This window comes from Terrapene carolina, unplaced genomic scaffold (assembly GCF_002925995.2).
Source record: "Terrapene carolina triunguis isolate 2854851 unplaced genomic scaffold, T_m_triunguis-2.0 Scaffold68, whole genome shotgun sequence".
NCBI lineage: Eukaryota > Metazoa > Chordata > Testudines > Emydidae > Terrapene > Terrapene triunguis.
This window is the reverse complement of record NW_020664419.1, coordinates 14,311,868-14,326,348: the sequence shown is the minus strand read 5'-3', so window position 1 is coordinate 14,326,348 and position 14,481 is coordinate 14,311,868. Positions and strand designations below refer to the sequence as shown.

The 14,481-nt window shown below is 41.5% G+C and overlaps 1 protein-coding gene across 1 annotated transcript in view; it reads right to left on the bottom strand.

Moving 5' to 3' along the window:
* Positions 1-14,481, bottom strand: part of SEMA3E (semaphorin 3E) — a 213,829-nt gene that overhangs the window by 98,945 nt on the left and 100,403 nt on the right. The window contains exon 2 of the mRNA XM_026648659.1: positions 4,209-4,369. Within this exon, the coding sequence (XP_026504444.1) occupies positions 4,209-4,369 (161 nt within the window). The remainder of the gene's footprint in view (positions 1-4,208; positions 4,370-14,481) is intronic.

The following is a 14,481-nucleotide window of genomic DNA, read 5'->3' as shown; positions in this document are numbered from 1 at the left end:
GAGGGGGGCGGCCAGAGCGCCGGGGGGAAGGCGGCGAGCCCGGCTGTGGCCCCGCGCTCCCCGGCGGCCGGAGCGCCGCGCCGCCCCCCTCCAGGTGCCGCCCCAAGCACCAGCTTGGGTGCCTGGTGCCTGGAGCCGGCCCTGGACATTGGGGGAAACTCAATATTGGTTCTCTGAACTGAAGGGAAATCCATGCACCAAAGCATTTTGTACTAATTCAGTACAACTGTGCCCACTTAATATCCAAAGACTTTAAACACTTTCCCATTGAACACCAATTTGAAAATCACTTGTTTCCTGCTCTAAACATCACTTAGGATAGAATTCAGCTCCCACTGAAGTAAATGAGAATTTAGCTATTAACCTCACTGAAGGCAGGATCACCCGCTTAGTGTCAATTATTGCAAGCAAGGCCAAATGTCACAAGTGGCTTTTCAGTTAACCTATGCTATACAATTTTATTTCATTCCACTTTGTATGGATGAAAAATATGTGAAACAATGACCTGGGTGGACTAGCCTGATGATTTCACTTCTTAGCACTTTAAGAACTGAAAACAAAAATGTCTCCACTTTGGGTGATACCATTTTCAGCTCAACGAAAATAAGATTTCTGCTTGGAAATTCACAGATAAATAGTGGGAAGTGACTGCTGACATTAAGGTTTGTCTGTATTCCACTATAGGAAAAGGCTACTTAAAATATATACTTTTCAAAGGAATAAGCATGTGGAATGTTAAGATTGCACTGATAGCTGGGCTAAACTCTCGCCTGGTTTAACTCCACATAAGGCAACCACTCTGAGCAAATTCAGGCAGAGGAAATGTTTTAATCAGAGCTGGAACCATGCTTAGTGTCTCTGAACAACACCCTCCCTTCTTCCAAAGTCTAGGTCAGTTTGGAGAAGTGTTATGAGCTACAGATTCATGCAGTTTAAGGTCAGAAGATCACATAGTTTGATCTCCTGTATATCACAAGCCAATTAAGTTTCATCCAGTTACCTCTGTATTGAACCCAATAACTGGTGTTTGACTAAAACATACTGTCCAGAAAGGCAACCAGTCTTCAAACCTTGATTTGAAGACTTCAAGAGATGGAGACTCCACCACAATGATACGAATAATACATAACACCACACAGGCCTCCTCTTCTAAGATGTGTTAGATAATGATAGGTCTTGTGGGCTTTGTCTCAGGCCCCAAATGTGTGCAGAGCCAGATGCAAAAAGTGGTATCAAGGGGAATAAGAAATCCCAGGACAGTGAGGGTCATACGAGGGAGGCCTCACAAGGTATACAGAAGTATCTGAACATTTGTATGGTTTTGTGAACTAGTCCTGTGAACCTATTGACATGCACCTTCCACTTCTCAGATCACTGTTTCTCTTCCCCCCTCCAATCACTCCCCACCCTCCACAGAATACCATAGCTTTCTCCAGACAAGGTCCAGAACACTACAGTATCACCACTGGAAGCTGTAGCGTTCAGAATTATTTCTGTAGAATACACTAACAATTTTAACAATTTTATAAGTTATAAAACTGCTGTGTGTGATCTGTAGGTAAAACTCACTCCTGAAACCAGGGCCTCATTATGCTAGGTCTTGTACATACCCATAAGAAGAGAAACACCTTATCCAGTGAGTTTCCAATCCAAATAGGTAAGACAGTCACAGGTAAGAGAAAGGAAGTATCATTATCCCCATTTTCTAGATGGGGAGCTGAGGTACAGAGAGATTAAATGACTTGCCTAAGGTCACATGGGAAGTCTACAGCCTGCTGGGGTTGAATCAAGGTCCCCTAAATAGCTAATCCAATGCTTTAGCCACAAGACTGCTTCCTGAGAGCTTGTTGTTGGTTTTAATTGTACTGATTCTTAAAATTATGTAAAAGGTGCCCAGGACAATAAATGAAGATGTTTTTAATGTTGTTAGAAAGAGAAATACATTCATACTTAGTCACCTACAGGTACAAATGTACTCTACATTCTAAATTTGGTGTTAGGGAATCAAACTCTGGGGAACAGAAAAGATGTCTTTAAAATGTAGACTCCACAGAGTGCACACCTCAAATTCTCCACCAATTAAGTTATTTTAGATTTGCTGGATTATTTTGGCAGTCAATAAACACAAAAATCATTTTTCATCTAGCCAGTACTTTATTGCTTTTCTCAGAGGAGCTCCTAATGGACTCATCATAGCTGAATATTCTTAGGAATTCTTGGCTTGTTTTCTGACAGAGGGGATACATCTGTGATGAAAAGGGTTTTTGTTTTTCTAGATAATCCCCATGTCTCAGATTTAAGGCTAGAGGTAATAAAAACTCTCTTCATATTCCATGTGGAGACGGGGGGACACTGCAACAAAATTTTTCAGCATGTTTTAAGGATACCAAAGACAAAAGGAGATTTATGAAATATGATCCAGAGTCACTAGCTTTACAAAATTTCCCTGCTGCTTCTGGAAACTTGTCTCTGTTACCAGAGATAGGACTGAAATAGATAAATTTGCCTTTCCTCTTTTTTCCCCCTTCTTCACAGTATCAGTTTGGAATGGTAATTATACTCTCTTTGGTTTATAACTGTGTCTTAGATTAATTCAATGAGTGTTTGCAACATGAAAGAAAAGTTCAAATGGCTAATTAATATACCATTAATTACAGCTCGATGAGGTCCTTAGGAAGAAATGCATGAACCGGATCACTCAAACTTCACTCTAAATTTCTAATGTGAAAAAGTCTGATGAAGTGCCTTCCGTCTACATCTTTGCTGATAAAATTGTTGGCCCTAGCAGCAGTCAAAGTCTCTCTACTCTGCCCTCTCGACTTTGGAGTGGATATCTGCAATGCACTCTAGGATAACCAACAGGAAAAGCCAAAGAGCTTATGAAAGTTGATTCTGAGGAGCCAAGCCCAATGAGGTCATGTTTCCAAATATGTTCAGTCAGGCAGAACATTTATTCCAATTTCTGATCTTTTGCATATCATTATACTCTGTGCACAGGCCTCCCGACAGAGGGTGGAGTTTCAGAGTAAATGGCTCATCTTTCTTTTAAAGTCACTGGAATGAGAGCCTGAAGAGTGTGTCCAGATGGGACAAGATGGTTAAGATGGTTGGATAGAAGCATAAGATCTTCTATGCTGTCATCTCTTCTTATGCTGATTTATTCTTAATTGAAAGATTGGTTACTTTATAGAAACAGACACTTCTTAAATGTTTTTGTATCCCTGGATACTACTCTCATCACAGGACAAGAGCAATTTCTACCAAATGCAAGGGCAGTGAACGCCCATCTTACAGTGGAAGGGTAAGGCCCTGTGTGTATCACTGTGCTTTGTGGAGTCCCAACATTTAATTTCCAACATAGCCACATTAATACACTTGTCTCCTGAGTATTTGTGTCAGCTGCTCATTGTCTAAGGGTTGGTACACGGTGGAAATCAGTTAAAGATATTTTTCTAACTGTGTTTTATTTATTTATTTTGAAGTGAATTTGATGCTGTTGAAAAGGGCCAGATTTAAAAATCCTTTATCCACAGAGCAGGCGAGCACAGTGTGTACTGTGGACCTGTCCTTACATTGCTCTGTCAATGTGCTTCCAATCTCAGCCTCAGGGGTCAGAAAGCAGTTCAGTCTCCATCCCCATTCATTGGAGGCCTCTCCACTAAGGCTGCCATGTAGACTATAAGCAATGATTTTGTAACGTGCAAACCTCTCCAGTAGAAACCACCAAGTCTTCTCCCATAAACCATTGAACAGGCTACAAATGATACTAACTTTCAGACACTGCTCACCTAGATTGGGTTTGAGCCAGTGACTTAAAGGGACACAGTCAACTTGAAATCTAGGCCCCTTCCAATTTGTGTACTTCTGTGGTTTTTTAAATGCTTTCCCTTCCCGTCATTGCTGTGGGAAAGACTATATGAGGGAAACAGTTCAATCAACTATAAACAAAATGCTGTCAAATGCACAAAATACACAAGCTGAAATAGTGTGAGAAATATTTATTTCCACCAATCTTTTGCAGGTCAAGTGATCGTGGGTATTAATTTAGTTAAAAAAAAAGAAGAAGAGAAATTTCCCTTTGGTGTCCCTTTAAATGTGAAAACATCAACTATCCCATTTCCAGTCACCTAAGCCATCCAAGTCCCCCAGCCCTAGGAAGTTATTCTCATGCAGAATCACATGCCATGCACTATTTTATGTTACCGCACCTGTCTGTAGTTCTCGCTGACTCGGTCCAAGCTGAGAGAATACACAAGATCCCTTCCTCCCACAAACAGTCGCTCTTGATATTCATCCAGCAGCATTGTGTGAAGACCAAGGTATCCAGATGGGCTATGAAAGACTGATGTCCTGTTTAAATCCCAGAGCTCTGAAATACAACCAGTGTGCATGATCAATACCCAACAACTTAGTTTCACGACTTTGTTTTCATGTTTTTTCTAGGGAACGAGGTAAAAGGTTTTTGGGACATTAAGATATTCTTAATCTTACAAATGCCTAGTAAGAGAGAGACACAGAACACCTGGGAACAATGTTCAAAACTGTCCAAATGTCCTGGAGACCTGGAAGTGGATTTGTACATTGTAATCTTTATGCTCACTCTATCATGTGACAGAAAAACAAAATGCTTCCTCTTTAGTGTTTCAGAAAAGGGAAACAACTCTTTAGAACATTAACTGCGAATGAGAAAAGGAGGCTGAATCAATGGAAAGTCATTTGCCAAAAATTCAGGCTCTGGTGGATAAATTCTCCCAGTCTTTGCTTCCCCCACCAAGCTGCATGTCTGTTAAGCCCCCAATGATAAGTAAGTACATTCTCAGTCACTTCACAATAACATTGCTTCCTTTCATCCCTTTCATATGTTTTTTTTTTCTATTGAAGGCCCAACTCAGCTCCCACTGAATTCAATGGAAATGTTGCCACTGAAATCAATGAGAGTAGCACACATCCTGTACCCTGTATGCCCACATTTTCAAAGGCAACTAGGGATTTGGGGTAGCTGCCACATGGTGAGTTGACCTTTCAGGAGGGCTGGGGCTCACCTGCACCCTGTCCCAGGCTCATCCTCCCTCTCCCCTGCTGAAGGGAATAAGTACCGGGGTCAGATGATAGAAGCTTGGTGACTCACGGCACATCTGCATTGCAAAAAACAAAAAAACCCACCCGTGGCCGTGAGTCCCAGAGCCCTGGTCAACTGACTCGAGGCACAAGGGTCTCACGCGATGAGGTTAAAAATAGCAATGTAGACTTACCCACTTGGGCCTGAAACCCAGTGAAGGGAGAGGGTTTCAGATCCCAGGTTCCAGCCCAAGCAGGAACATCTACACTGCTGTGTTTAGCCCCATAGCATGAACCTGAGTCAGTTGACTCAGGCTCTGAGACCCTCTGCTGCAAGTTTTTTGTTTGCCTGTTTTTTTCAGTATCGAGTACCCTCGGTACCAGGTCTGCTGGGTTAAAGGGTAGCCTGAATTCAGGGAGAGAAGGGAGCAGAGAGGCCCTCCTTAGATCCCAGGCAGATGGCCTAGGGAGTGTAATCCTGCAAGGAGCAGGCCAGAAAGGCTGAAAGCAAAAGGGAGCAGAGAGACTTGTTTTAATGCCCAGAAAGAGCACCTTGGAAATGACACCTTTAGAGAGCAGCTCAGGCTCTTTCTGGGGACCCAGCATTAGGGAAAGGGACCTGTTTATTGGTGAACATTGTGCTGAATTGGTTTATTTTGAAGAAGTAAAACTCAAGCCTGAAAAAAGGGACTAAAATCCTGATGCTGGACAATTAAGCTACAGCACACTAAAGCCACATTACTTGTGGGCATCCACATGGGGGTTATCACACTTTAACTTATGTGCATTAACTTAACATCTTTAGTTAATTGGTTGTAACTTTCCTGTGTAGAAGAGCCTTTTCATCACTGCTACTATTATATTAAGATTAGAAGTGGGATATTTTGGTGGTGAAATGTAAGAAAAGCTGTGCTGCATTGTACCTGTTCTGCATGGTCAGAAAATTTCTCTCTCCAAATGAAATCTTTCAGAAGCATTCAATATATATATATGTTTGTATTTATATAAGAAACGGGATCAAACCAGAACTGCAAATACAATTTTTGTTTCAAACAACACTTCCTGCTTTTCCTTTTCAATGATAAAAACCCTATATATTCTATTTTTGACTCAGCCTTGGAGTGAGAAAAATGGAATTGTAAAGTTCTGTTTATACACTGGTCAGAAGAAGATCCAGAGATATCTTTGTAACACTCCCCTGGTTTACCTGCACCTTGTCCTGGGAGCAAAATTCTCATAACAGAGACAATATTGCACTTGACAGATATGTCTCTTGGTTAGGTCTGCACAAGAAATCAGAGTGGACTGGTTTTCAAATGTGAGTGCCGAAATAGGATGAGCAATCTACATTTGGGCATTTAAATCGACAGACTTGTACATAAAACTCAGTCATGCCAGGTGCATTCTCATCTCCCATTGAGATGTTGAGAGAGTTTAGCATCTTTTGAGATCAGGCTGGGGAGGAGGGAAATATATGCACCTCCTATAACACTAATCTGGATGTCTAACTATGAGAGGTTTGTCCTATATAGGCATCCATATTTAAAAATTAGTATCCCTGGGCCAAATTAATTCCTGGTGTAACATTATTGACTTTATTGAACAGTACTAGGAAAATTTGTTCCTGGTGTCTAAATGTGTTTATAGTGAACATTCAGAAGACACGTATGCTCTTCCAGGTCCCATTCTCACTGATTAAAACAGCCCTAAAGCAATAATGGAGAGTGCAAAAGGTGAGTTTGCAAAAACTTTATGAAACAAGCTGGGGGAAACTGGTGTGAAGTCAATAGGGACTGTGTGAGTGTAAATGATAGCAAAAATTTCATCCATAACCTTGTATTGTAGATGGACCACAAACTGGTGGCCAACACTAGGTAATACTTAGCCAATTAGCAGAACCTCCCATTTGGTGGCTGGACCTGCTCTATATGAGAATTCAATCAGGCTCCTTGTGTTGTATATGCAGAAGCTACTACATACCATGTGAGCTAAAGAGGAGCTTCCCCCCTTGATAAGCCAGTATTGATGCCAAAGCTAAAAGGCTTTTTTCCATAACTTACACCTCACATGGATCTATAGAAATTTAAAAGATACCCTATTTGGAGAGGAAGGACTGTTTCAGGAGGCCGTATTGTTTAGTGTTTAGCACAGAGGACTGGAAAGGCCAGTTTGCTTCCATTCCCATCCTTAGGCAAGTCACAACCTCAATGTATCTCAGTTTAACTATCTGTAAGATTAGTAGAATGCTACTTAGCTATTTCAGGCAGTGTAATTAGCTCCTTGAATTCTTTATCTTATAAATACAAAGCATCATTACTGCAGGGACAGTATTTCTCTGCTTCCTCTGGGCACACAAAGAAATGGTTGTTTCAATATTTACACATTCCTAAATTGACTCTGTCAGTTCACTTACCAATCAAAGGCTTAGAGCAACTATAGGCTCTAAGAATATATTTCATAAAAGAACTACAGTATCTGAAATTGAACAAAACTTCCCAGTTCCGTGCTCACTGTTTTCCATGCCCTGTCCAATTCTGCAGGTCTGTCCTCTGCCTTCCAGACACACATTGGCAGATATTCAAGGCAATCTCACTTGCCAAGTTCTTTCTTATAACAAGCACACTTTTTATGAACTGATTCGGATTATTCTCCCTTCTATGTGAGGATAATGAAAAATGATGAGATGTGCTGGGCTTCCAGCAGCTCTCTTCTTTCTTGGACAGGACACTGTTGGCTATTTGCAGAGCCATACCAGGCTGTATTCACTATGGCTAATTTCTGCCCTGTTTTAATGCTCGTTTCCCAATTAGTGTCTATCCTTCCAAACTTCCGAGGATTGTGCTAGAGCAAATATCTCTCCTCCTAGAAGAATGAACTTGGGAACTATTTGATTATGACATCTCCAGTTTTTAAATTAAAACCCTTTTTTTTTTCTTTCAGCAAAATATGCTTGGTGTTCTAAATACAGAAAACTTCTTAAAGATGGTGATTTTTGAGTGCATAGCCAACAACATGCTGCTGCCTAGACTAATCATTTACCCTGATAACCCAACTCTCAAAAGCCAACACTTCCCTCCCTCCCCCCCCCCTGCAGACCCTCTATATAGGCTACTGTTGTTAACCATAAATACTGATTGTTTCATGTTCCGGTGTGTACTTTGTTAAGGAGGGTGACAAAGCTACACAGGCGCATGGCTTTGTGTAGCATTATATCACAACCACACAAGTCTATCGCTCACCTCTTTTGCCTTCTCAAAAAAATCTTCGGTTCCCTCTTTAAATTTTTGCAGAAATACAATCTTACCTCCCACATTACTTAATTCTGCAGCGCATTCTTCCAGTGAAGATGCTTTCCAGATGTGGGACATTGACAAATGATTCTGACATGCTGAACAAGCAGAGTATGCAAGGTGACCCTCTCAGGCCTGCTTCATAACAAGAGGTAGCACTTAGGGTTGCCATGTGTCTCAAACAATAATGTAATCGATTCTCTAATGTAATCTGTGATGTCCATGTAATGTGAGCAGAAATCGGAATGACATTTTATTTCTTTAACTATCAGTTTAGCTGTGGACTACAAATATTATAGCTAGCCAGCTTTGGCAAGAACCTTGCAAAACACAAAGGAGTGTTAATTAATTCAGATTTTTGCTACCAGTGAATTCCAAAATCTGCTCACTCCTCTTGCCAAAAAGAGATGTATGAAAAGAAGAGAAACCAAGACAGAGAGATATAGAAAGATCCTGAGAGACTTGTAACACAAATGATTACAGGATAAATCAAAAAGTCCTTCTGGATAAGACTCATTAGACAACCTTCAAATTTGAGGACAACCATCTACTAGTGGTTTTAAGAATAAAGTTCAGCCTGTCCTCAAGCCTATAAAAGTCAGTTTAGTTTCTCTGGACATGCCATTCTTCCTGATTGGATGGTAACAGTAAAACCAGCCTTCATCCTCAACCCATCAGTACTTTAGAGCAAATGATGATACACAGGAACCACAACTAGTAATCCATCACCAAAATAAAAATATCATCTTACAAGTGCTTGGATCAGTCTGACAAGGTTGGGACCCTTAACTGGCAATATTCCATATAAAATTGATAACAGGAGGCACAGTTCTTTCTCCCTGGGAAACAAGGAATCTTTGCCACTGAACATGAGCCAGTACACTAGTAATGTCATTCTGCCTCCCTGACCTACCCATAATCTTCAAAGCAATCCTGCTTTTAAACACTGCAGATGAACACTTGAAGCTGCATCTCAATGCTATTTATTGGGCTCAGAATAGCTATACTGTTGCCTAAATAGCATATCAAAGGGGGAAAAGATCCTTCATTTCTTCCCCAACCCCTACGCTTTCACCTTGACCCATTGTACTAAAAAGACAGAATGAATCACACCAAAAAAAGAGATAACTTATGAAGTCGCAGATAGTGATAACGCTGAAAGTTACCACTCTGTTTTTCCATACACAAAAAGAATCCATATACTTTTTAGTCTGCGATACTTAAATTTTCAGTTAATGTGAAAAATATAAGTAAAAGTCATTGTGAGAGAGTGCAGTGAGGAACTCTGCTATAATATGCAGCCGCTTTAACCCACAATATGGCAGCTGGGCCGACTCCTCAGAAATTTGATAGAGCAATAAACAGAAAGCAATATCCTAATAGCTGCAAGAAACATCGTATTCCGCTACATTCAGTAACTGGGATGATATAAGCTCACTTTCATAGCATCAAGGATTTAGCTCTTCCAATTTATGAATGCTAATCAGGAATTAATAGTCAGCTAATATGCAAAATGGGGAAGAAATTTCACCTTTCAACTACCTTTTATAAACACGGTGTGTGTGTGTGTGTGTGTGTGTGAAATCCTGGCCTCACTGAAGTCAGTGTGTGTTTTGCCTATGACTTCAATGGAGCTAGGATTTCCCCTAGATCTGTTATGACCAATACAGCTAAAGACAATAACAAACTAAAGGACTTGAGTCAACTGTGGACATTCACTCTTCCTGGTTATCACAGCACTACAACATTCAAATGTCCTAGCAGAAACAGTCACTACATTGGCTGTCACATCAGATACTTGTAAACCTACAGTCCTTGTAGACTAAAAGGAGGCACATGACACAATCTCTTCTTTTTAACAGCAGATGATCCTCGCTAAGAAGCTCCATTTGGAGAATGTATTTGTCCCAGTCAAAAGGGATAGATCATTGATGTCCATGGATGATTCTTCCCATGGAGGAATCAACTTTCTTCTAGACACTTCTTTGGAATTTGTGGATTTGAACATGAAGCCTGCAGTCAGAGTACAGCAAACATCAGAGGGAAAAATAAATCCCACAAACACAACTCTAAATACAGACCTTCCCGTATTTGTCTGTACAAATCACATTTCATAAAAATCTCTGAAATTAAATAAGGTGATTATTGTACTTTTGGATGGTCTAAGTGCCTTATGAAGCACAGAACTTTCTCCTTATCTTTTTACAATATTGGACAAGATTATTACTGGTGGGATCCTATTCATGTAACAGATTGCTGGGTACATTTTGGGTTTTTCCCCCTCTAAATTTGGTTTAGTTGCAAATATTCAATAGAATTCAAACCTTTAAAAACATGAGATGCATTTACATAGTTAAGCTTGTTAGATTGTGCTCTGATCTCATTAAGTAGCTGTTTGTGCTTAAAATTAATCTTTCCCTTTTTTCTGTCTTCTAAGTATTTAGTTTATGTTTCTTAGTGATTGTAGATCATATTCAGCAGGTGGCAATGTAACTGATCTATTTTTATGTCTTATGCAATGGAAACATAAAACATTACAAATCTGCCAAGATATATAGTATGGTTACTACATCCACCCCTACAGAAACCAAAGCGTATGCTCATGTAGAATTCTGGAGTAAAGTTCCCCTTCATAGCTTTCCACAGTGAAGCTGTAGCTCCCATTAAAAATAACAACATAAAACCATTAAACAGGCTGTAAACATAGAGATTTTAAAATTTAATCAAAGGAATATATGCCAGTCCAATAAATATTCTCTAGTCTTCAATTTTATTTCTTTCATTTTTGAAGAGAAATTCAATGTTGATATTTTGCTACTTAACATCAACTCACTGTAATGATGGAAACTTAATTAAAAAAAGGGGGTGAGGGTGAGAGGCTCTTTTCAGACCAGTGGAAAGCATTTTCAGTATCTGTTTTTTCAATGGATTATAATGACACGGAAGTAATGCATGTTTTAAACAAGTGACAGTATAACACATTTGGGATAAATTTTTGACATGCACCCATGCTCCTCCTCACTTTATTTATTATTAAAGTTAGATTGTCTTGTGTGACCATACTGATGTTTTAGAATGATAAAACAGTATGCTGGAAAAAAAATCAAATATGCTCTCTTTCAATGCACAGAATGGAAGGCATTGGTCTGATTCTGATCGCTTTGGTCTTGGTGCAAATCAGGAGTAATTACACTGAAGTAAACTGAGTTACACTGGTGCAGAACTGGTGTAAGTGAGGCTAGAGCCACACTGTGATCGTAACAAAAAATAAGGAAAACCAGGAGCAAAGATATGTTTTGTCAAACTATTCGTACAACATGCAAATCACATGGTTCCAATTTGATACTGTCAGTGAAATGTTTGTGAAAGAGCAAAAACTTGGAAATTGGGTACCTAACTGAGTAGGTGGATAGATACAGCAGGTGAAAAGATGTAATATAAACCAAAAATATAGTCATCCTGGGGGAACTCATGGCCCACGGAATTGGGAGTTTTGCCAGTGATTTCAGTGGGGCTAGGATCTCCCATCCCTTACCCCCTGATCTTGGTAATTTAAAAGGAAGAAAAATGACAAGTGTGTAATTGTAACAAGTTAAATCACCATTATATATGCAACTGGTTGGGCATAGGGCCAGATCCTTAGCTGGTATAAATCAGTACAAGTCCATTGAGCTCACCAGCTTTTAAGCTTGCCCTATAGCTTTAAATTTCATTGTCCAGAGCAGTGGTTCTCAACTAGGGTTGTCAACTTTCTACTTGCATAAAACTGAATACCCTCACCACGCTCCTGCCCGCCCCTGCCCCACCCCTCCTCCGAGGCCCCGCCAATGCCCTGCCCTTCTCTGAGGACCCGCCCCCGCTCACTCCATCCCCCCTCCCTTTGTCGGTCGCTCTCCCCACCCTCACTCGCTCATTTTCACTGGACTGGCTCAGGGGGCTGGGGTGTGTTGGGGGGTGAGAGTGAGGGCTCCGGCTGGGGATGCGGGCTCCAGGGTGGGGCCTGAAATGAGGAGTTCAGAGTGCGGGAGGGGGCTCCAGGCTGAGGCAGTGGGTTGGGATGCGAGAGGGGGTGAGGGCTCTGGCTGCGGGTGCGGGCTCTGGGGTGGGGCCAGGGATGAGGGATTTGGGGTGCAGGACGGGGCTCCGGGCTGGGACTGAGGGGTTTGGAGGGTGGGAGGGGGATCAGGGCTGCAGCAGTGGCTTGAGGGGCTGGAGCAGGGTATTTGGGCGCGGGGGGTGTGGGGGTTCAAGGGTGCAGGCTCCACGAGGCGCTTACTTCAAGCAGCTCCTGGAAGCAGCAGTATGTCCTCTGTCCAGCTCCTACGCGGAGGTGCAGCCAGGAGGCTCTGTGTGCTGCCCCGTCTGCAGGTGCTGCCCCTGCAGCTCCCATTGGCCAGTTGCTAATTGTGGAGTCCCCTTCTGCCCCTACATATAGGAGCCAGAGGGGGGACATGCTGGCTGCTTCCTGGGAGCCACCCGGAGTTGAGGCTAGCAGAGAGCCTGCCAGCCCTGCTGCGCACCGCCGCCAACCGCACAGTCAATGGCTTGGTCAGTGGTGCTGACCGGAGCCTCCAGGATCCCTTTTCAACCAGGTGTTCTGGTCAAAAACTGGACACCTGGCCACCTTATTCTGTACCGGGGTTGGGGGCCCTCTGAGGGGCCACAAGCAGGTTTCTGGGGGTCCGCCAAGCAGGGCCGACATTAGATTTGCTGGGGCCCAGGGCAGAAAGCTGAAGCCCCACCAAATGGGGCTGAAACCCAGGGCCCTGAGACCCACCACCCAGGGCTGAAGCCGAAGCCTAAGCAACTTACCTGTTCCGAGCAATGCCACCTGGTGTGTGGGGTCGCAGTGCCACTCAGGTTGGCCTGGTCACCCCTCTGTCATGGAGGAGGGGCCACTGGGCCAAACCTGAGTGGCACTGTGATCCCGCGTGCCAGGTTACAGCTTGATATGGGTGCCCTCTCAAAGAGTGGCCAAGGGCAAACTGTCCCCACTTCACCTAAGCTCTTCTTTCTCTCTCCTTACTCAGGAAAATTCCACACTGACTTCAATATTTAATGATACTTATCTCTTTTGTAAAACACTTTCAGATGTACGGATGACAAACATTATATGACATCTAGGTATTTATTTATTATTAGTATTATTATTAGTAGTAGTAGTAGGACTTTTCCCTGAGCAAAAAGTGCAAAATAGGGAGTTAAAATACCATTAGTTCCTCCAGGGTTATTCTGAAATAGAGTTTCAATACACATATAAAAGTGAAAATATTAGTATTTTATTGTTACACTCTGGTGGAGTACAACTTGAAATAGTCCTGGAGAACATTATCTAACTGTCCTATCAAGGGAAAGCCAATTTTTTTATTTATAAATATTATATGGCACTGTTTCTATTGAGTGAATCTACTAAAAATAAGTTAAAATGTCTTAAATTATATTTAATTTCTTAATAGTTTAACAGATGAAAGAGAAGATTTATAAATCTCTGTGTTTTAGAAGGTACATATGGTTCAAATAAGTACAGCACTTTTATGATCAAACACAGATCGGCCTCTTGAGATCTTGATTTATTAAGGTGTACCACTCACTACATGCTTATTACCAATCAAGCAGTGGTAGAATTCTTCCTATGGAGAAATCCAATGTTTTGACAGGAAGAGAATCCGGTGCTTTCATTTAAAATAAAGATGCCAAATAAGTTAGCGTTTTATGCTATTCAAAATGACTGTTAAATTGAATTTCCTTTGAAAGGATGGATAAAAATAATCTATCCCAAGTGATTTTCATGGGGCATACACTCTTCGACAGGATGGCATGTGATTGACAGCATAAGCAAGGATATCTGGAACCATCAACATGATAAAAAACAGAAGGAAAGAGAAAAGAGGCATTGTAGGGAAAGCAAAAAAAGAGGGAAAACTGAGAAGTAAAGAAAGAAAAGATTAAAGGAAATTTTCAGCTTAGCTTTTCTGCCAAATCAATTACTCACCGCAGATGATTCCATAGGTGAGTTAAAAAAATCCTTCTACACCACAGACCCCAAGTAAAGCTAAGTGCTCATAAGGCTGAGCACAATATCTGTAAATATAAAGTAAATAAATGGCACCATGTGCAATCAATATTTTGTTGC